Genomic DNA, 20,930 nt, shown 5'->3' on the forward strand with positions numbered 1-20,930 from the left:
ATATATTTTTATAATTCGGACATTTCCGCACGCAGTGATACCATATATGTTTATTTTTATTTACACTGTGTTTTTTTTTTATGGGAAAAGGGGGGTGATTCAAACTTTTAATAGGGGAGGAGTTAAATGATCTTTATTCACTTTTTTTTGCAGTGTTATAGGTCCCATAGGGACCTATAACACTGCACACACTGATCTTCATCATTGATCACTGATTTCTCATAGGAAACCAGTGATCGACGATTCTGCCGCATGACTGCTCATGCCTGGATCTCAGGCACTGAGCAGTCATTCGGCGATCGGACAGCGAGGAGGCAGGTATGGATCCTCCCGCTGTCCTGTAAGCTGTTCAGGATGCCGCGATTTCGCCGCGGCTATCCCGAACAGCCCACTGAGTTAACCGGCAGCTTTCACTTTCGGTTTTAGCCACGCGGCTCAGCTCTGAGCGTGCAGCTAAAGGGTTAATAGCACGCGGCGCTGCACGCTATTAGCGGCGGGTCCCGGCTTCACTATGATGCCGGGCCCGCCGTGATATGATGCGGGGTTACCGTGTAACCCCGCGTTATATCAGAAGAGCAAGACCAAGGACGTACCGGTACGTCCTTGGTCCTTAAGGGGTTAAGGTGTAAAATGCCCTGGTCCTTAAGGGGTTAAGATACCAAGACTGATCTTCCAAATAGTATCTGTACACATAGTACGTCACACAAATCACTTAAATTGTACTTACCTCATTCTAACTTAGTACACAAAAATAAAATATATCTCACACTAAGAAAAAACACTAGGAATCGTAGCCTAAGTCATATTCCAATTCCTGCCACTGTTATGTACACTAATTTCTCTTTTCTCTCTACGTGTGTGAGATGCCCTGCCCGGCCAGCAGGTGCTCTTGCGAGCTAAAAATTGATGCACGTATCTATTAAAGATAACCTAGGTAAGGTTATACTGTTATGTTCTAGGGGTAAGAGCGTGTAGCCGATAGACCCTAGTAGCTAGCTTATTGGTAGATAGCCTCAGGCAAGCCAATATAACTTCTGTGTACTAACAGGTAGCTTAAATGGCAAACAAAAAAATGTCTAGTGAGATATAAAAATGTCTACAAAGCTTGAAAAAGGTCTAGAGAGCTTTAAAAATGTATAGAAGCTTTAAATTGTCTAGTGAGATAATGCTAGTCAGAGAAAATAGAAAAATTTTTGTCAGGATGTATATAATGTATGGTAATTTCATCCTTAGTCCTAGTTCCTCTGCCTTAGGGGACAGGCGTCGGGGTCGACTTGTTTTAAGTTAGGGGGTTTGTGGTGTCCCGTTACCGTATTTCATACTGTACATTGGTTGGGGGTCCCCAAAGTCAGAGTACCTAGGAACTGTGGGGGTCCGCTTCCCTAGCCATCCCCTAGTCACCTCTCATATAGTTAATATTCTGTTAAATTACAGGTAAATGCTGTATATAATATGTATGCTTACCTTCATAGCGTCGCAGGGCTTCATGGGTCATGTGATTACCCATAACACTTTGTAAAGCTGATTGACAGATGGTGTGGACCAATCCTAAAACGGCCAGCCCCTGCCCATATAAGGGAGCTGCAGCCAATAGTCTTTCTCTTGGGTTCCGGATCGTTGAAGAGTCAAGATCTGCGCAACTTACAACGACAACTACTGAGCCAAAGCCTGCCGGCCTCGGCTTGAAACTAAACAGTGAGTTCTTGCAACTTCCCCGCTAATGCTAGCAGGATCACTGGACCTAAACAAACCCCTAAATCCAGCGGATCTATGCTTACCAATCCTCCAAAGCTAAAGAATTTACAAAGTCCCAACCACATGTCAATCTACGCTTGCTTAAGCTGTACATAGACTTTGTTATATGGACTGTTCCTGTTATCCCTGTTGCAGTTAGGCCAAGCATCACAGTATTAACCCTCACCTTGGCGTCACGACTGACAAGAGTTAATTACACCCTTGATGTACCGCATAGCAACACCCCAACTGCCATACACCCCCCAAGGCACCACACAGCGTATGCCATAAAGCATCTGTACCTGTCGTCCGTGACGCAAGCAGAAATGCTATTACACATGTCAGCCCCCAGTATGGGTATTTATTTACAATAAACAGAGAACTATGACACTAAATAATTAAATAGTTTTTACATTTATGTTAATATGTTATTACAAATATAATAATAAAGAGTTTCATGATACTTTCCTTTTAACCTCTTAAAGGGAATGTGTCACCAAATGTTTATTTTCTTTTTTTTTTTTTTTTTTTCTTTTTAGAGGTTATTTTTCAATTTTTTTTAATATTTTTGGAAATATAAAAAAAAAAATTGTTTGTCACAAAATATGAAAATTCAGTAATAACCTGTCTAGAGATGAGCGAACTTACAGTAAATTCGATTCGTCACGAACTTCTCGGCGCGGCAGTTGATAACTTTTCCTGCATAAATTAGTTCAGCTTTCAGGTGCTCTGGTGGGCTGGAAAAGGTGGATACAGTCCTAGGAGACTCTTTCCTAGGAATGTATCCACCTTTTCCAGCCCACGGGAGCACCTGAAAGCTGAACTAATTTACGCAGGATAAGTCATCAACTGCCGAGCCGAGAAGTTCGTGACTAATCGAATTTACTGTAAGTTCGCTCATCTCTAAACCTGTCATATTTCCCATTCTTGACCTGCAGAGGGAGCTTACATGAAGAATCTGGTGAAAACAAGGGATATGCTGCAAAATGTGGCCTTGCCCGTCTGCACCTTCCTCTTGTGTCTGTATGCAAAAAGAAAGGGTGGAGGGGAATTTGTAGTTTTTTTCAATTCCACTAGGCAGAGCCAATTTGTTGGTGATTGAAGAATGTTAAAGTACAGACTACCATAAGTCTTTCACACACTTTTCTGTTCTAACATCGCAGCTGTGTTAAAAATTTGAGATATATTGTATACATACACATATATTCACCCATATACATATATATACCCATATATATGCACAGTATATACACATATACACACACACACACACATTTATATATATATATATATATATATACTAGGGCTGCACGATTTGGGAAAAATTTGCAATTGCGATTATGGAGGTAAATATTGCGCTTTCGATATGCGATTGTGATATAATAAACAAATGGTGAAATTCCTCCTATTTCATGTCCAATCCCCACATTTCATGTAGCCAACATTACCCCCCCCCATTGAATTCCTTTTAGGAACAGAATTGGGGGGGGGGGGGGTCGTTTTTTCCTTCTCACCTTCTTATAGCCATAACTTAATTTTCCACCAACAGACCCGTATGAGGCTTGTTTTATGCGCCAATTGTACTTTTTAATTACATCACTCGTTTTACCAAAAAAAAAGAGTGCTAATTTAACCTTTTATTAGGGGAGAGGCTTATTAAGATTTTTAACATTTTCATGAAACATTTTTTTTTTACAATTGCTTAGTCCCCATAGGGCAGAGTTTTCCAAACAGTGTGCCTTCAGCTGTTGCAAAACTACAACTCACAGCATGCTTGGACAGCCTTTGGCTGTCCGGGCATGCTGAGAGTTGTAGTTTTGCAACAACTAGAGACATACTGTTTGCAAAACCCTGCCTTATGGGAACTAAACAATTGTATATGTGTATATTAGCTTGCATCATACACCAGCCGCACTGGGCACTGCTAGGAGGAGAGACAGTCGGCCTCACACTGGAGGGGCCGAGCCTGTCTATGCTGCAAGGGAGCTTAGCTTACCGCTGCCACTGTTAAATGGCAAAATTTTGCAAAGGGCTGCATCGACATATCGCAATCCCCAAATATCGTGACTCAATTGGGATTGCAACATATCAGGGAGCCTTAATAATAAATATATATATACACACATACATTATGGGGGAGAACTATCAAAACCTGTCCAGAGGAAAAGTTGCCTAGTTGTTTTTTTAAATAACATTTTTCAAAACGTGTTTTTTTTTTTTTTTTTTATTTACTTTAAAAGGCTTGGTAATTGAAGCTGTCTTATAGACGGAATCCATTACGAAGTCGGGGCTTAGCATTAGCACCAAAAACAGCTAATGGGGTGCCGGAAAGAGTCGGTACAGGTACCAACAGGCCCGCAGTGTCAAATATGGCACTCCTGGGCCTAGGTGGTAAGAGGCTGGGGAGGGCCAGTAACAATGGTTCTCGCCCACCCTGGTAACATTAGGCTGTTACTGTTAGGTTGGTATCTGGCTGAGAATTAAAATATGGGGAACCCCACAAGTTTTTTGCATTAATAATTAAATATAAAAAAGTGTGTGGTTCCCCCTATTTTAATTCTCAGCCAGATACCAACCAAGCAGCAACAGCCTGACATTACCAGGGTGGGCGAGGACCATTGTTACTGGCCCTCCCCAGCCTAAATAAGGCCAGCCTGTTACCGCCTAAGCCCAGGAGCACCATTTTTGACGCTTCTGGCCTGTTGGTACCGGCTCTTCCTAGCACCCCTGTGGCGGTGGGTACCGGGGTAATAATTGGGGGTTAGCGCTAGCTGTTTTTGAGGCTAACTCAAAGCCCCGGCTTAGTAATGGATTCCGTCAATAAGACAGCTTCCACCACTAAGCCTGTAAAGTAAATTAAAAATGTATTAAAAACTTTTATTCCTAAAACCACTCTCCCACAAGCCCTCGTTAACCATTTTATTTATAGTAAACAAAAAATAAGCGCCGGTCATTGTCGTAGTCTACCGAATCTGAAGTAGTCCTCTGCATACACGGATCTGAAATGAGAAGAAAAAAACACACACAAAAAATTGGTTAGTACATTTATGGCGCTCTCCCCTGGGGAGAACGCCCATAAAGCAAGGTTTCCAAACAGGGGGCCTCCAGCTGTTGCTAAACTACACCCCCTATTATTTCCAGACAGCCTTTGGCTGTCTGGGAATGATGGGAGTTGTAATTTAGCAACAGTTGGAGGCACCCTGTTCTTCAACTACTACTCCCAGACAACTAAAGCTGTCTGGGCATGCTGGGAGTTGTAGTTTTGGAACATCCAGAGGCACCCTGGTTGGGAAACCCTGGCATGGAGGGGCTCCACTGTGTAAAGCAGTGTTTTCCAGCCAGGATGTTGCAAAACTACAAGTCCCAGCATGCCCAGACAGCTAAAAGCTGTCTGGGAATGCTGTAATTTGTAGTTTTGGAACATCCTGGTTGGGAAACACGACTTCACACAGTGTTGCCCCTTCATACCAGGGTTGTTCCAGATTATGCAAAACTACAACTCCCAGAATGCCCCGACAGCTTAAGGCTGGTAGTTGTAGTTTCGCAACATTCTGGTTGGGAAACACTGGTATGGAGGGAGGAAGCAGTGTTTTCAAACCAGGATGTCGCAAAACTACAACTCCCAGCATGCCCAGACATCCTTTTGCTGTCTAGGCATGCTGGAAGTTGTAGTTTTTGCAGTTACAAACACGGGCGTCCGGCTGAATCACTTATTGCCTGTGCTGCAGAAGCTGTAAATACAATGGGAGACGCAGGGGAGATCTGGATAGCGAAAGTGTAAGCTCCGGGAGGTGTGAAGGAGGACAAGGAGGGAACAAAGACATGGTGGGAAGGTGGTCACTGGCTGTCCAAACCCGTGGATGATAGCTCGAAGCCGCAGGGAAGTGACAGCCCAGTGACCACAGGAGCAAGCGAGGGAGAGTGCCAGGAGTTCCAGAAGCTGCTGTTTCCGGACTTTAATAACATGGCTCTGCTCCCTCGGCTTCCTCTTGTGTCGGACACCTGCTGCGTTCTGCACATGACAGACATGTGCAGAACACAGCATTTTAGTCTGTAATGTTGTCCTATCAGACGCGCTGCGACTGGACTTTCCTATGTGCAGGGACTGCCGTAAAGCATCTGTGAAGGTGTCGTTAAGTGACATAATCACAGGTGCTCTAAGTAATGGCAGCCCCCAGTACACACTAAATACATGAATAAAATTTAAAATACTTTACACATATATGTAATTCCCAAATGATCTTAACTTATGTTATATTACAATTTAAGTAATATATAAAAAAGGTGACATTCCCTTTAAGGATGAAGGGCGTACCTGTACACCATTGTTCTGCTCCCCTTTTAAGACACGGGCTCAAGAGCTGTGGCTAATGCCGGACTTCACCAATCACGGTGATATTCAGCAACCTGTCATCTGCTTCATGTCCGAACCTTTCAGACTAAATCATAGTCTTCTATGCTTCTGTTTCATGCTGCCCGTAGTTTCACTATAATAAATGTATCTACAAAGTTAAAGCCATAAAAAACTGTGCAAAATTCACCAAGAAGCAGACACAAAGAAGAATTTACGGTATGTCTTTCTAAATCAAGTCTGGGTTGGTGTGAGATTGCGCCAAAAATTCAAGTCTCTGCGTAAAAATTTTGCAATATTTTTAAAAAGTTGCTGTTGATAAAGCACCATCTGCCGCAAAAAGCTAACCATACTGCGCTACATTCTAGTTGTTTATTTTAAATTTTTTATTAATTAGTCTAAATGATCTGCAGGCAAATATTTCCCCCGTTGCGCAATAAAAGAGGGTAAAATCATTGATAAATTTCCCCCCACAGTGTATGACTTACAGCTTTAAAGGGGTACTCCGGCCCTAAGACATATTATCCCCTATCCAAAGGTTTTGTCGTGACGTCACGATACTCCGGCCCCATAGTCGTGACCCGTCAGACTCAGAGGTTCCAGGACTGCGTGCAGCTCCCACATGTGGGTGCTGCATGCAAGATTGCAGGGGTCCCCAGTGGCGGGACCCCCGCGATCAGACATCTTATCCCCTATCCTTTGGATTGGGGATGTCTCTCTTGTCTTTGAGAGGCGTCCTCGCTCCTGTGAGAAAATGTGAATCCCAAAAGTTCAGATTCAAACAAACAAATGTGAACATTCTGGAAAATTCAGAGTGAAATTGGTTTGTGATGAACAGTTTCACTTATATCTCATCGTCTTACAAAATAAATACTAAAATTCAGTACAGTCAATACCATTTGGCATTATTAGATTTTCCAGATGACTGGTTGTTCAGTTACAAACCTATAGCTACCATCTACAGCATGTCTCCATTATACTGGATGTCATTTACTGTGTATAGGAGTTCTAGTGCTGCCACCTATGGTTTATTCTCATATATGCATTGAGTATTGAAAAAACTAGAACTGGTTTGATTCCTGCATCTATAATATTTTTTATGTTTAATGTGAAGTTATTAGCCACAAAAAAAGTTATTCTATTTTACTATAGGGATGTTTCCTATTCAATATGCCATTTGTGAATTCCTATGAATTCAAATATGGCATATTAATTAGAGAAATTTCTGCAACTCGTTACGCCGAGCGCTCCAGGTCCCTGCTCCTCCCCGGAGCGCTCGCGGTGTTCTCCTCTATGCAGCGCCCCGGTCGGACCCGCTGACCGGGAGCGCTGCACTGACATTCACGATGGGGATGCGATTCGCATAGAGGGACGCGCCCGCTCGCGAATCGCATCCCAAGCCACTTACCCGTCCCGGTCCCCGGCTATCATGTTCTGGCGCGCGCGGCTCCGCTCTCTAGGGCGCGCGCACGCCAGCTCTCTAAGATTTAAAGGGCCAGTGCACCAGTGATTGGTGCCTGGCCCAATCAGTCTGATTAGCTTCCACCTGCTCCCTGTCCATATAACCTCACTTCCCCTGCACTTCCTTGCCGGATCTTGTTGCCTTTGTGCCTAGAGAAAGCTTCTACTGTGTTTACCATTACTGTGTTCCTGACCTCCTGCTATTACTATTGACTACGAACCTTGCCGCCTGCCCCGACCTTCTGCTACGTCTGACCTTGCCTCTGCCTAGTCCTTCTGTCCCACGCCTTCTCAGCAGTCAGCGAGGTTGAGCCGTTGCCGGTGGATACGACCTGGTTGCTACCGCCGCAGCAAGACCATCCTGCTTTGCGGCGGGCTCTGGTGAAAACCAGTAGCAACCCTAGAACCGGTCCACCAACACGGTCCACGCCAATCCCTCACTGACACAGAGGATCCACATCCAGTTAGCCGAATCATAACACAACTGTCTTATTGGTCTGAAATATCCTTCTTCAGATCAGTGTAACAGATTTTTTTATTTTAGAATTTATGTGCAACAAATCTGCTGCATATTAAGTCACCCTATGGGTTTATTTAGATGTCTCTGTAGCAGTGTTTGAACACAACCTTCAGCAGCACCATTGCAAACAACTGCATAAAATAAAGCACGCAGTCATGCAATCTCCATAATCGAACAACACGGGTCCTATTAAAAAGCTCAGTCGCATAAAACTCTTTCTAACATTTGATATATATGCATGTCATAATGTAGGCAGGGAGTATGGAGCAGGCTAAGTAGCTAAGTGAAGTCCTCACTTAGTAAATGCTGGCTGGGTAATATAGCTGACATCTGCTTACAATAGCCGGGATCATAGATAACTCTAATCCTGACCATTTATCCTTTTAGCTGCCACAGTCAAAAGCAACCACAGGATCTAAATCATTAGCTGGGGGACACTGCTATCTGCCATCTATAACTCAACTGCCCCCATAAATGTCATAGCATCTGGGAGCCTAATAAAGTTGCATAGGTCTGCTATGGTCTAAAAGGATTGTAGTTATAACACAATACAGTGAAATACATTAGTGTTGTAGTATGTTGTACAAGCAATCCCCTGTTTAAGTTCTCTAGGGGGACAATTTATTTATTAATATAGCACCTACAGATTCCGCAGCGCTTGAATCTGGACAATTTGTTCGCAGGACATTATAAAGTTAACTAATGTAACCCCTTCCAAGTTACACTGTGGAGCAGGACTTTGTATGGGCGCCATCAGTTCAATGTGTACTAATTGAAGGTACCCAATAGCCGCTAGGGCGAAGATTTAGGTGGGCCAGAGTTGTTATAAGTAAAAACTAACATTGCATTTACCTGATGTTTGTGCTATACTGTACCTTTACTGCTTTGTTATCTTATGCATGGATTTTTTTCCCTTTATGCAATACAAAGTTAGTATCAAGTTAGCTTTGTGTAAGTTTTATTAAGCACTCAGAGATGTTTCCAACGGGACCCCAACATCCATACCCTGGATGATCCATTGGGTGGAGGCACTGCCGCAGATATGCACCCCAGCTCCCATATAGCGGAGGCTCAGGAATAAGCCTGCTAAGTGCAATATGGTAACAAGGTAAGGGACCACAGGCATATAGGTGGACACCCCCAAAACCTTGTTACATAATTTATCAATACCTGTCCAGAGGAAAAGTTGCTCAGATCACTTTTTCAGAGGCCTTTTCAAAAATGAAAGTAGCAATCTGATTGGTTGCTACGAGCAACTCAGCAGCTTTTCCTAAATATAAAATGAGAACAAATATTAAAATTCAACCATTCTCTTTTCCCAGTTTTCATACAATAAATAAGCAATACAAAAATAAGCATTGTTACAGCCCAAAATGTCTAGGTAATAAAAGATCACAATTTTTTGATATCCCGCATGGTGAATGCCTTAAGAATACACAAGGCTAAAATTGCTGCCCTTTAGAGACTCCAGCAGGGAAACTATGAAATGCTACAAATACATAGGTGGAAAGTGCTGTAGCCTCTTTCTTGTTTACACCGCTATCTACTTGAACAAGAGTAAAATGTTAAACTATATAAATAAGGAAGAGGCTGCAGCTGACGCATATGCGCAGAGGCCGCTTTAGACAGCTGTAAAAAGCCTGGGAGAAAAATGTGGACAGGATATGGGGGGATCACAGAAAAATTACCAACCTCTAGCCATATGATTGCCTAGGACAGTGGGGACACATACAATGGAGGGGGTGGGGGGACAAAAACCCCTACAAATTTGTAGACAAACTTGTGCTTGCCTGACATGGGGGAAGGAGGTGGGTGGGTTCCCCCCCAATAGGTAAACAGGGTTTCCCAGGTTTCCACCTTTAGGTAGGTGCCTGTAGAATGCAGTTTCCCCCAGTAGAGAAGTCCTCCTTGTAGGTAGGTCCCCTATACCTGATTTCCAGATTTAGTGCATATCTGTTGGTATGTCCCCTATTTGTAGATAGTATACCTCTAACTGTAGGTAGGAACACCCAGTAGATAGTTTGCCTCCTCTAGGTAAGATCCCCATGAAGGTAGTTTGCCCCTGTAGGTATACCGTTTGCTTCCCTGAAGATAATGTGCCTCTGTATATTAAGCCTGACAAGGTAGGATCCCCTTGTAGGTAGTATGCCACCTGTGGGTATGACCCCCCCCCCCATAGGTAGTTTGCCCCCGTAAGTAGGTCCCCTCTCTAGGTAGTGTGCTCCCAATAGGTACATTTTTATCCTGTAGGCAGGGACCCCTTTAGGTAGTTTGTTCCCTGTAGGCAGGACACCCATGAAGGTAGTGTGTCATCTGTAAGTAGGGCCCTCATATATGCACACTGAAGGTAGTACCTCACTGCACAACCTTCTGGTTGTTGCCCCCTGTAGGTAGTGTGTCACCTGTAAGTAGGGCGCCCATATAGGTAGTCATCCCCTAGTACGTAGGTCCCCTCTATAGGTAAGTCCACCCTGTAGGTAGTGTGCTCCCTGTCGGTAGGTCCCCCTTGTAGGTAATGTGCCCCCTTCCAAGATAAAAAAAACAAAAACATGTACTCACCTTTAGGCGCCTGGCTCCTGTATAGTGCACTGGCACGACTTCTCTTCTTTCTTCCTCTGGTCTGCAGGCACGCGACAATGATGTTGTCGTGAGGTGGAGCGCAGAGAAAGAGAAGATGGGCCTTTAGTGATGGGAAGAGAAGAGCCAAAGGCTCCCCGACTTCTCTCCCTCAGGGGCTGTTGTAAGAGGGCCCAGCATCCAGGGCAGAACTGGTTTAAAGGGCATTTTTCTGGTATCCAGGTAGGCCAGTCCAGCCCTGGCTTCTGCGACCTATATCTCACTCTCCTCATAAGCCCCCCCCCCCCCCCTCCTCTAAAATACTCACAAAAGTGTCAAATGGTTTATTATAAAAATTTAGATTTATTGCTTTTATATACATATATGAATGATTGGAAATATATACTTTTATATACACATGCGGAGAATTAGAATATAGATACGTGTGCTTGGTCAGCTTTGAACATTAGAAAAAACTGTAGTTACGCCAAATTAATACTAAACAACATATTTAACCCCCACATAGTGAAACTGATGTGTATCTGATATATGGATCTAGCTCGGATACCTGTGAGACAGAAGCTCGAATGCTCATGACCTCCACTAATAGCACCATTTTATATATGCCCCCTTAAGCTGGTCCTAGATCTACACTTTAACACAATATTACATGGGGCACTTTGGGAGACATTATTATGGTGCTATGTACAGAATAGAGAAAACATTATGGAGGCACTTTGTGTACAGTGTTGGTTACTGTAGAAGTTTTAGAGAGGGCAATAAGACTGTGGTGGATATGAATTTCTATTCTTTGGTCTTGGACAATTTTACCCTGTAAAATCTCCTTTAATATCTTTAAAGGGGTACACCGGTGAAAAACAATTTTTTTTTAAATCAACTGGTGCCAGAAAGTTATACAGGTTTGTAAATTACTTCTATTTAAAAATCTTAATCCTTCCAGTACTTATCAGCTGCTGTATGCTCCAAAGGAAGTTGTATTTCTTTCTGGAGTTCATTTCAGTCTGACCACAGTGCTCCCTGCTGACACCTTTGTCCATGTCAGGAACTGTCCAGAGCAGGAGAGGTTTGCTTATGGGTATTTCCTTGTACTCTGGACAGTTCCTGACATGGACAGAGGTGTCAGCAGAGAGCACTGTGGTCAAAATGACAAGAACTCCAGAAAGAAATACAACTTCCTCTGTAGTATAAAGCAGCTGATAAGTACTGGAAGGATTAAGATTTTTAAATAGAAGTAATTTACAAATCTGTATAACCAGTTGATTTAAAAAAAAAATAATAATTCCACCGGAGTACCCCTTTAAGGCAGAAATAATCCTCTTAACACCTAATTGCCCCAATATGTAGAAATATATCAATCAATAAGACCACCTGATCTAGTCATAGGGACGGCTGCCATGTAGGAATCATCACCTGTTATCCATTCCATTGGCTAAATAATCCACCAATCAGAATTTCGGTTTCTCTCAACAGTTTCTTAGGTTATGATGGTTGCGTCCACTTTCTGCCTCCCTCTGATATCTTTATAGAACCTTCTCTTACCCATAATACAGCATGAAGGGGCTCGGTGAAGGTGGCGGTGAAGGTGTGTAAGTGTCTGATGGGGTCACACAGCTCATAAAAGGACAGCTGCCCGGCCTCATAATCCAGACAGATCCTGAATCTATCACTGGAGATATTGTGAGGTAACTGGATCTGTTTGTTGTCATGTATCACTAAATAATTATTCCCCCTGCTCCTCCTCCTCCTCAATCCCCAGGACTTGTTATTATCTCCAATTAATGACTGATCTCCCCTCCTATCTATACTGGGATAACACATCCCCACCCTCCAATATCTTGAACTACTGATCCCCACATCCCAATAATGTTGTCCTGAGGAGAATCTGTTTTTGCTCATCACCTGATAATACAGGAATCTCTCTGCTGTTTTTGGACGATTCTGCTTCTCTTCTGTCTTGGTTGCAGTTTTCAGGTCGTCTGATATAAGGAGATTATTCTGAGCCGTGTTTACATCCAGTAATATGTCTGCAGGACCCTCCTCATAGACCCTTATACCTGATATTATGTCACATAATGTGCAGAATGTGTCTGAGATCACAGTCACATCCAGATCATCTACATCATGTGTCTTATGTCCCCCTGTGTCCTCATCCCCTCCCCCCTCCTCAGGATCACACAAGTCACCTGTGTCTGGTTCCTGTAAGACAGTCAGTGGATCCGTCATGTTACACAGCTCCTCAATGTGTCTCATCTTCCTGGACAGCTCGTCCTTCTTTATTTCCAGCTGATGGATCAGAGCAGACAGTGACAGTGATTCCTTTTCCTGCCTGGAGATCTCACTCAGGACCCTCTTCTCCAGGTCGTCCAGCCATCTCCTCATATCTAGAAACAGGGCAGTGACTCTCTCCGCTTCTCCAGATGATTTCTCTTGAGCTTTTCTCCTGCGCTCCTCCAGACTCTGGACTCTTTCCTCAGTCTCCTCTCTCTTTGTGATCAGTTTCTGGAGAACATTCCTCAGTTTCTCCTTCTTCTTCTCAGAGGCCTCATCCAGCCTCTCCACCCGATGTTCTCGATGTTCTCCAGCTGAACAATACACACAGATACAAGCAGTGTCCTCAATGCAGTAATATTCCAGGATCTTCTTATGGACAGAACATTTCCTGTTCTCCAGAGAAGTTCCGGTCTCAGATAAGACGTGTTCTGGTGATTTGCTGTGAACTCTCAGATGTTTATCACACAGAGAAGCCTCACAGTGCAGACAGGATATCACAGCAGGGACAGGAGAGTCCACACAGTAAGTGCAGAAGATCCCGGGTTCTGTCTGTGTTGGTTGAGTAAATAGGAACTTTTCCATTATTTTCCTAAGAGCGATGTCCTTCATCAGTGCAGGCCGCTGTGTAAACCTTTTTCTGCATTCAGGACATAAATACACTCCAGACTGGTCCTGTGTATCCAGCACACGATCAATACAGACCCGGCAGAAGTTGTGTCCACATCTCAGCATTACAGGATCTGTATAAATGTTCAGGCAGATGGAGCAGTTCATCTTGTCTAAGCAGACGCTTATGGCTGACACAGGAAGAGAAAAACTAAGCTACAATTCCCTCTGCTCAGAAACCAGAGGGCGGGCTTTAGACATGTGTCTCCACAGGGCAGGGCTTCACAGCATGAGATCAGTCACTATTAACTTTTTCCTGGACGCTGAACAGTAGTCAATTATTGTGTAAATAGTCTGCTGTATATTCAGGGTCTACGTTGTGATCACATCTAAAGTCCTGGGTTGTTAATAAATTCTTATAGTAAAAGTCAGGATTTTTTTCATATGTAAATAGAGATGAGGGAATAGATTCACCAAGGTTGGGGGTCAGGGGGAAATCGGGCAGTATGAGCAGTTTGGTGAACACGTTAGTTTTGCTGTCTTTATAATGTGAAAGAAAGTAAAAGGTCATGTTATGGTCATATGGTATGGGCATGTACTGTGGATGTGTTCTATAAGATGAGTATTTTGGCAAAAATGCAGAAAGAAAACAATTCCAATGTTTTTATTTTTAATGTCATACACCAAATATTATATAACATTTACATTGTAATTATAAGGTTATAAGTGTATTCTACAGGCTGCAAAAAAATGTGTATTATTTATATAATGTTTTTTTGGAGGTGATAATCCTTTTTTTGATAACTCTTATAATACATTTTCTTTATTGTAAGAAATGTCTGTGTCAGACAACCTCTTAGGTGGAAGGAATCCCTTGTAATAAAGTACATTTAACTATTAAGTACTGGACAGGGAAAAAGAGACGGTTGCCTAGGGAAAAAGAGACGGTTGCCTGGGGAAAAAATTGAAAATAAGTTGGGGGTGTAGTGCTTTACATGTACAGATGGTCCTACCTCAGCCAAGGACTGGTTGAGCAGCCGTGTGACATCATGTCACCAAACCCAGAAGCGCCAGACAGCGAAAACCAGAGTTCCGTGATTCCTGTGGAGGTGCGGGAGCAAGGAAGGTAAGAGAGGGTTCTTTTTATTTACATCCTCCCCAAGTAGATTTTAAATAGAAAAGGATCACCGAAGTGCCAGTTTAATGTAACATAGCAAAATTAAAAAGCATAAATGAAAGTCACCCATAATGTAAATAGAATTGTACCATACAAAAATAGGAATAAATAAATCATAAATCACAATACATACGTAAGTATACACAAATCGTAACAAACATAGTTACAGAAATTGCATAATAAAATGTCCATGAACTAAAGAAATGTTGATGACAGGTTGTGTATGTATTCACTCTGGAGCAATGTATATAGGTCTCGCTGCCGCTTAGGGGGGTTTGTGGCTCCCTTCTGTTTCCTAAGGCTGCGTTCACATCACAATTTCTCCATCCGACTTGAGTAAATTATTTTATAACTTAAAATCGTATGAAATCGTATATAAAGTTGGATCCATTGACCTCCATTAAAAAAATCGGATCCATTACACGCATTCGATTTGATCCGCATCCGATTTCACACGATTTTTGTTCGGGTCTGAACAAAAATCGTGTTACTATTTACTAAAACTCCTAAATCCTTTTCTATGTCAGTCGTCCCAAGTGTGCTCCCATTTTATACATAATCCCAGCCCGGATTTTTCTTCCCCATGTGCATTACCTTACATTTATCAGTGTTGAACCTCATCTGCCACTTCCCAGCCCAAACCTCCAACCTATCCAGATCTGTTTGTAACAGTGACCTGTCCTCTATTGTGTTTACCGCTTTACAGAATTTAGTATCATCTACAAAGATTGCTACTTTACTATTCAAGCCCTCTACAAGGTCATTAATAAATATATTAAATAGAACAGGACCCAAGATGGACCCCTGTGGTACCCCACTAGTAACAGTCACCCAATCAGAATAAGAACCATTAATAACCACCCTCTGTTTCCTATCATTGAGCCATTTACGTACTAACTTGCACAGTGATGAGGTTAACGGGAATGTGCCACCAAAATATATATACTTTTTTATCTTAGAGGTTAAATACATTTGTTTATATATTTTAAATATTTTTGGAAATCTTAAAAAAAAAAATTCACATGTCAGAAAATAAAAAAAAATAAGACTGCCGTGACTATCAATTTGGGAAGGGGAACAGGGAAAAACATGAGGAAAAACCTTGCATGACAATAAACTAATAAAAAACCACCAACAACAGTAAATCTTTTGTGGGTGGGGAAGGCCACGGTTTTATTTTCAATCACAAGAATAATTTTTACATCACAGCAGGACACGCAGCGTTATGTAACCCCGAGCCCGGGGTACAAGTCAGCCTACGTGTCTTTTCGCCGTGGCTTAACAGAAAACGGCCTTAACCCCTTAAGGACCCAGCCCATTTTCACCTTAAGGACCCGGCCATTTTTTGCACATCTGACCACTGTCACTTTAAAGGGGTTATCCAGGAAAACACTTTTTTATAAATCAACTGGCTCCAGAAAGTCAAATAGATTTGTAAATTACTTCTATTAACCCCTTAACGACGAGCGCCGTAAATGTACGTCCTGGTGACGTGGTACTTAATGCACCAGGACGTACATTTACGTCCTAAGCATAACCGCGGGCATCGGAGTGATGCCCGGATCATGCGCGGCAGGTCCCGGTTGTTGATTGCAGCCAGGGACCCGCCGGTAAGGGTGGACATCTGCGATCCCGCGGATGTCCGCCATTAACCCCTCAGATGCCGTGATCAATACAGATCACGGCATCTGCAGCATCGCGGTCACTTAATTGGATGATCGGATCGCTGCCGCGGCGATCCGATCATCCAGCACGGCAGCCGGAGGTCCACTCACCTCCCTCCGCTGTCTTCCAGGAGTCTTCTGCTCTGATCTGCCTTCCCGCAGACCAGAGCAGAAGATGACCGATAACCCTGATCAGTGCTATGTCCCATATATAGCACTGAACAGGATTAGCAATCGAATGATTGCTTTAAATAGTCCCCTATGGGGACTATTAAAGTGTAAAAATAAAAGTAAAAAAAGTAAAAGTACAAAAAATTTGAAAAAACCCCTCCCCCAATAAAAACTTAAATTGCCCCATTTTCCCTATTTCACCCCCAAAAAGTGTTAAAAAAATATTTTATATACATATTTGGAATTGCCGCATGCATAAATATCTGAACTATTAAAATAAAATGTTAATGATACCGTACGGTGAACGGTGTGAACGTAAAAAAAAAGAAAAAAAAGTCCAAAATAGCTGCTTTTTATACCATTTTATTCCCCAAAAAAATGTATTAAAAATGTATTAAAAGTTTTATATAAGTAACTATGGTATCAATAAAAAGTACAGATCACAGCGCAAAACATGAGCCCTCATACCGCCGCTTATACGGAAAATTGAAAAAGTTATAGTTCTTCAAAATAGGGGGATCTTAAACGTACTAATTTGGTTAAAAAGTTTGTGATTTTTTTTAGCGCAACAGTAATAGAAAAGTATGTTATCACAGGTATCATTTTAATCATATTGACCCAAAGAATAAAGAACACATGTAACTTTTATGGTAAATTGTACGGCGTGAAAACGAAACCTTAAAAAATTAGCAAAATTGCGGTTTTCTTTTTAATTTCCCCACACAAATAGTATTTTTTTGGTTGCGCCATACATTTTATGGTAAAGTGAGTGATGGCATTACAACGGACAACTGGTCCCGCAAAAAACAAGCCCTCGTATGGGTCTGTGGACGAAAATATAAAAGAGTTATGATTTTTTGAAGGCGAGGAGGAAAAAATGAAAACGTAAAAATAAAATTTTCTGCGTTCTTAAGGCCCAAATGGGCTGCGTCCTTAAGGGTTTAAAAAAATCTTAATCCTTTCAATACTTATGAGCTTCTGAAGTTAAAGTTGTTCTTTTCTGTCTAAGTGCTCTCTGATGACACCTGTCTCGGGAACCGCCCAGTTTAGAAGAGGTTTGCTATGGGGATTGTTACGCCGAGCCCTCCAGGTCCCTGCTCCTCCCCGGAGCGCTCGCGGCGTTCTTCTGTGTGCAGCGCCCCGGTCAGACCCGCTGACCGGGAGCGCTGCACTGTTATCGCCGGCGGGGATGCGATCCGCGTAGCGGGACGCGCCCGCCCGCGGGTTGCATCTAAATCGTCTCACCTGTCCCATTCCCCTGCTGTCATGTCCCGGCGCGCGCTGTTGTCATGTCCCTCTCTAGGGCGCGCGCGCCGGCTCTCTGAAATTTAAAGGGCCAGTGCACCACTAATTGGTGCCTGGCCCAATCAGTTGTAATCACTCCCATTCCATATAAAAACCCACTTCCCCTTCCTGTCCTTGCCGGATCTTGTTGCCTTGTGCCCTGTGAAAGCGTTATAGTGTGTTCCCAAGCCTGTGTACCCAGACCGTCTGCTGTTGCCCCTGACTACGAACCTCGCTGCCTGCCCTGACCTTCTGCTACGTCTGACCTCGCCTCCGTCTAGTCCTTGTGTACCGCGCCTGTCTCAGCTGTCAGTGAGGTTGAGTCGCTATCGGGTGGAACGACCTGGGGGTTACCTGCCGCTGCAAGTCCATCCCACTTTGCGACGGGCTCTGGTGAAAACCAGTAACCTCTTAGACTCCGTTGCCCTGGTACGGCCCACGCCATCACCTCACTGACACAGAGGATCCACCTCCAGTGTCCTCTCCGCATACCAGTCCGGATCCTGACAGTAGATCCGGCCATGGATCCCGCTGAGGTTCCGCTGCCCAGTGTCGCTGACCTAACCTCTGTGGTCGCCCAGCAATCACAGCAGATCGCGCTACAAGGACAGCAGTTGACTCAGTTGACCGCTATGCTGCAACAGCTTCTGTCGCAACAACAGCAACCATCTCCCCCGCCAGCTCCTGCATCTCCTCCACAGCGAGTGGCGGCTCCCAGCTTCTGCCTGTCTCTACCGGACATGTTTGATGGGGACTCTAAACAGTGCCGTGGATTCCTGTCCCAGTGTTCCCTACACCTGGAGATGATGTCAGATCAATTCACTACAGAACGGTCTAAGGTGGCGTTCGTGGTCAGCCTCCTGTCTGGAAAGGCCTTGTCATGGGCCACACCGCTTTGGGACCGCAACGATCCTGCCACTGCTACAATCCAGTCCTTCTTCTCTGAAGTACGTAGTGTATTTGAGTAGCCAGCCCGGGCTTCCTCAGCCGAGACTGCTTTGCTGAACCTTGTCCAAGGGAGTTCTTCTGTGGGCCAATATGCCATCCAGTTCCGCACCCTCACCTCAGAGCTATCCTGGAATAATGAGGCCCTCTGCGAGACCTTCAAGAAAAGCTTATCCAGTAACATCAAAGATGTCCTGGCCGCACGAGAAATTCCTGCTAATCTGTCAGAACTCATCCATTTGGCCACCCGCATCGACATGTGTTTGGAAAGACGCCAGGAACTTCGTCAGGAAAAGGATCTTGTTCGCACCAGGCGGTTTTTCTCCCAGGCTCCTCTCTTCCAACGTCCTTTGCAATCTGTTCCTGTGCCTTCCGCCGAGGAGGCTATGCAAGTGGATCGGTCTCGCCTGACCCTACAACAGAGGACTCACCGCCGAAACGAGAATTTGTGCCAGTACTGTGCTAGTACCGAACATTTCCTAAAAGACTGTCCTATCCGCCCTCCGCGTCAGGAGAAACGCACGCACCTAGTTCACAAGGGTGAAACGACACTTGGTGTGAATTCTGCCTCTCCACGTCTGACTGTACCTGTGTGGATTTCTCCTTTCTCCTTCTCAGTAGTGGCCTTCTTGGACTCTGGTTCTGCAGGAAACTTTATCTTGGCCTCTTTCGTTAATAGGTTCAGTATTCCAGTAACCCGTCTCGTCAAGCCGCTCTTCATCTCTTCAGTAAACGGAGAGAAATTGGATTGCACTGTGCGCTACCGCACTGAACCCCTGCCCATGAGCATTGGACTTCACCATGAAAAAATTGAATTTTTCGTTCTGCCTTACTGCACCTCTGAAGTTCTTCTCGGCTTGCCGGGGGCTCCAGCGTCATGCTCCTACCCTCGACTGGACCACCGGGGAGATCAAAAGTTGGGGTCCTTCTTGTCACAAGCAATGTCTCACATCTGCTTCCTCTAGTCAAACCCCTGAGGCTTCTTCTTTACCGGGCCTTCCCAAGGCTTACCAGGACTATTCAGATGTATTCTGCAAAAAGCAAGCAGAGGTCTTACCTCCACATAGACCTTATGATTGTCCCATTGACCTTCTTCCTGGTACCACTCCGCCCCGTGGCAGGATTTACCCTCTGTCAGCCCCAGAGACTCAAGCCATGACGGAGTATATCCAGGAGAACTTAAAGAGGGGTTTTATTCGGAAATCCTCATCCCCTGCTGGAGCGGGGTTCTTCTTTGTTTCTAAAAAGGATGGATCCTTACACCCATGTATTGACTACCGCAGTTTAAACAAGATTACCATCAAAAACCGCTATCCCCTGCCTTTGATCTCCGAACTCTTTGACCGTCTACGCGGAGCAAGTATCTTCACCAAACTGGACTTAAGGGGCGTGTATAATGTTATTCGCATCCGTAAAGGTGATGAGTGGAAAACCGCTTTCAATACCAGAGATGGACATTTTGAATATCTAGTTATGCCCTTTGGGCTCTGCAACTCCCCTGCAGTCTTCCAGGACTTTGTTAATGAGATCTTTCAGGACTTATTGTATACCTGTGTTGTGGTCTACTTGGATGACATCTTGATTTTTTTCCTCTAACTTAGAGGAACACCGTCGTCATGTCCGTCAAGTGCTCCAAAGACTCCGTGAAAACCACCTGTACGCTAAATTTGAAAAATGTCTCTTTGAATGCAACAGTCTTCCTTTCCTTGGTTATCTAGTCTCTGGCCAAGGGCTTCAAATGGATCCAGATAAACTGTCGGCGGTTTTGGATTGGCCACGCCCTTCTGGACTCCGTGCTATCCAACGCTTCCTGGGATTCGCCAACTATTATCAACAGTTTATTCCCCACTTCACCACCATTGTGGCCCCTATTGTGGCTCTGACTAAGAAGAATGCTAATCCAAAGTCGTGGCCTCCACAAGCGGATGAGGCCTTCAAACGTCTCAAAGCTGCGTTCGCCTCTGCACCAGTTTTGTCCAGACTTGATCTGTTGAAACCATTCTTCCTGGAAGAAGATGCTTCCTCAGTCAGAGCCGGAGCCATACTTCTGCAAAAAAAAGGCTACCGGACGTAACATTACTTGTGGTTTTTTCTCAAAGACTTTCTCTCCGGCAGAAAATAACTACTCTATTGGAGATCGTGAACTCCTGGCCATTAAGTTAGCACTCG

The 20,930-nt window shown here is 44.0% G+C and overlaps 1 protein-coding gene and 1 long non-coding RNA gene across 2 annotated transcripts in view; both read right to left on the reverse strand.

The window, feature by feature from the left end:
• Positions 1–5,325: 5,325 nt before the first annotated feature.
• Positions 5,326–20,930, reverse strand: part of LOC130267680 (uncharacterized) — a 41,754-nt gene continuing 26,149 nt past the window's right edge. The window contains exons 2-3 of the long non-coding RNA XR_008843242.1: positions 14,534–14,621; positions 5,326–6,221 (exon numbers count right to left, since the gene is read on the reverse strand). This is a non-coding gene — a long non-coding RNA (uncharacterized LOC130267680). The remainder of the gene's footprint in view (positions 6,222–14,533; positions 14,622–20,930) is intronic.
• On the reverse strand, positions 11,675–13,948 carry LOC130267679 (E3 ubiquitin-protein ligase TRIM41-like). The gene has a single exon (XM_056517758.1). The coding sequence runs from the start codon at positions 13,686–13,688 to the stop codon at positions 12,123–12,125; it is 1,566 nt and encodes a 521-aa protein (XP_056373733.1). The 5' UTR covers positions 13,689–13,948; the 3' UTR covers positions 11,675–12,122.

This window comes from Hyla sarda, chromosome 4 (genome assembly GCF_029499605.1).
Source record: "Hyla sarda isolate aHylSar1 chromosome 4, aHylSar1.hap1, whole genome shotgun sequence".
NCBI classification, from domain to species: domain Eukaryota; kingdom Metazoa; phylum Chordata; class Amphibia; order Anura; family Hylidae; genus Hyla; species Hyla sarda.

Excerpts from the sequence above, each read along its gene's own strand:
- LOC130267679 (XM_056517758.1), bottom strand. The coding sequence starts at position 13,688 with ATGAACTGCTCCATCTGCCTGAACATTTATACAGATCCTGTAATGCTG.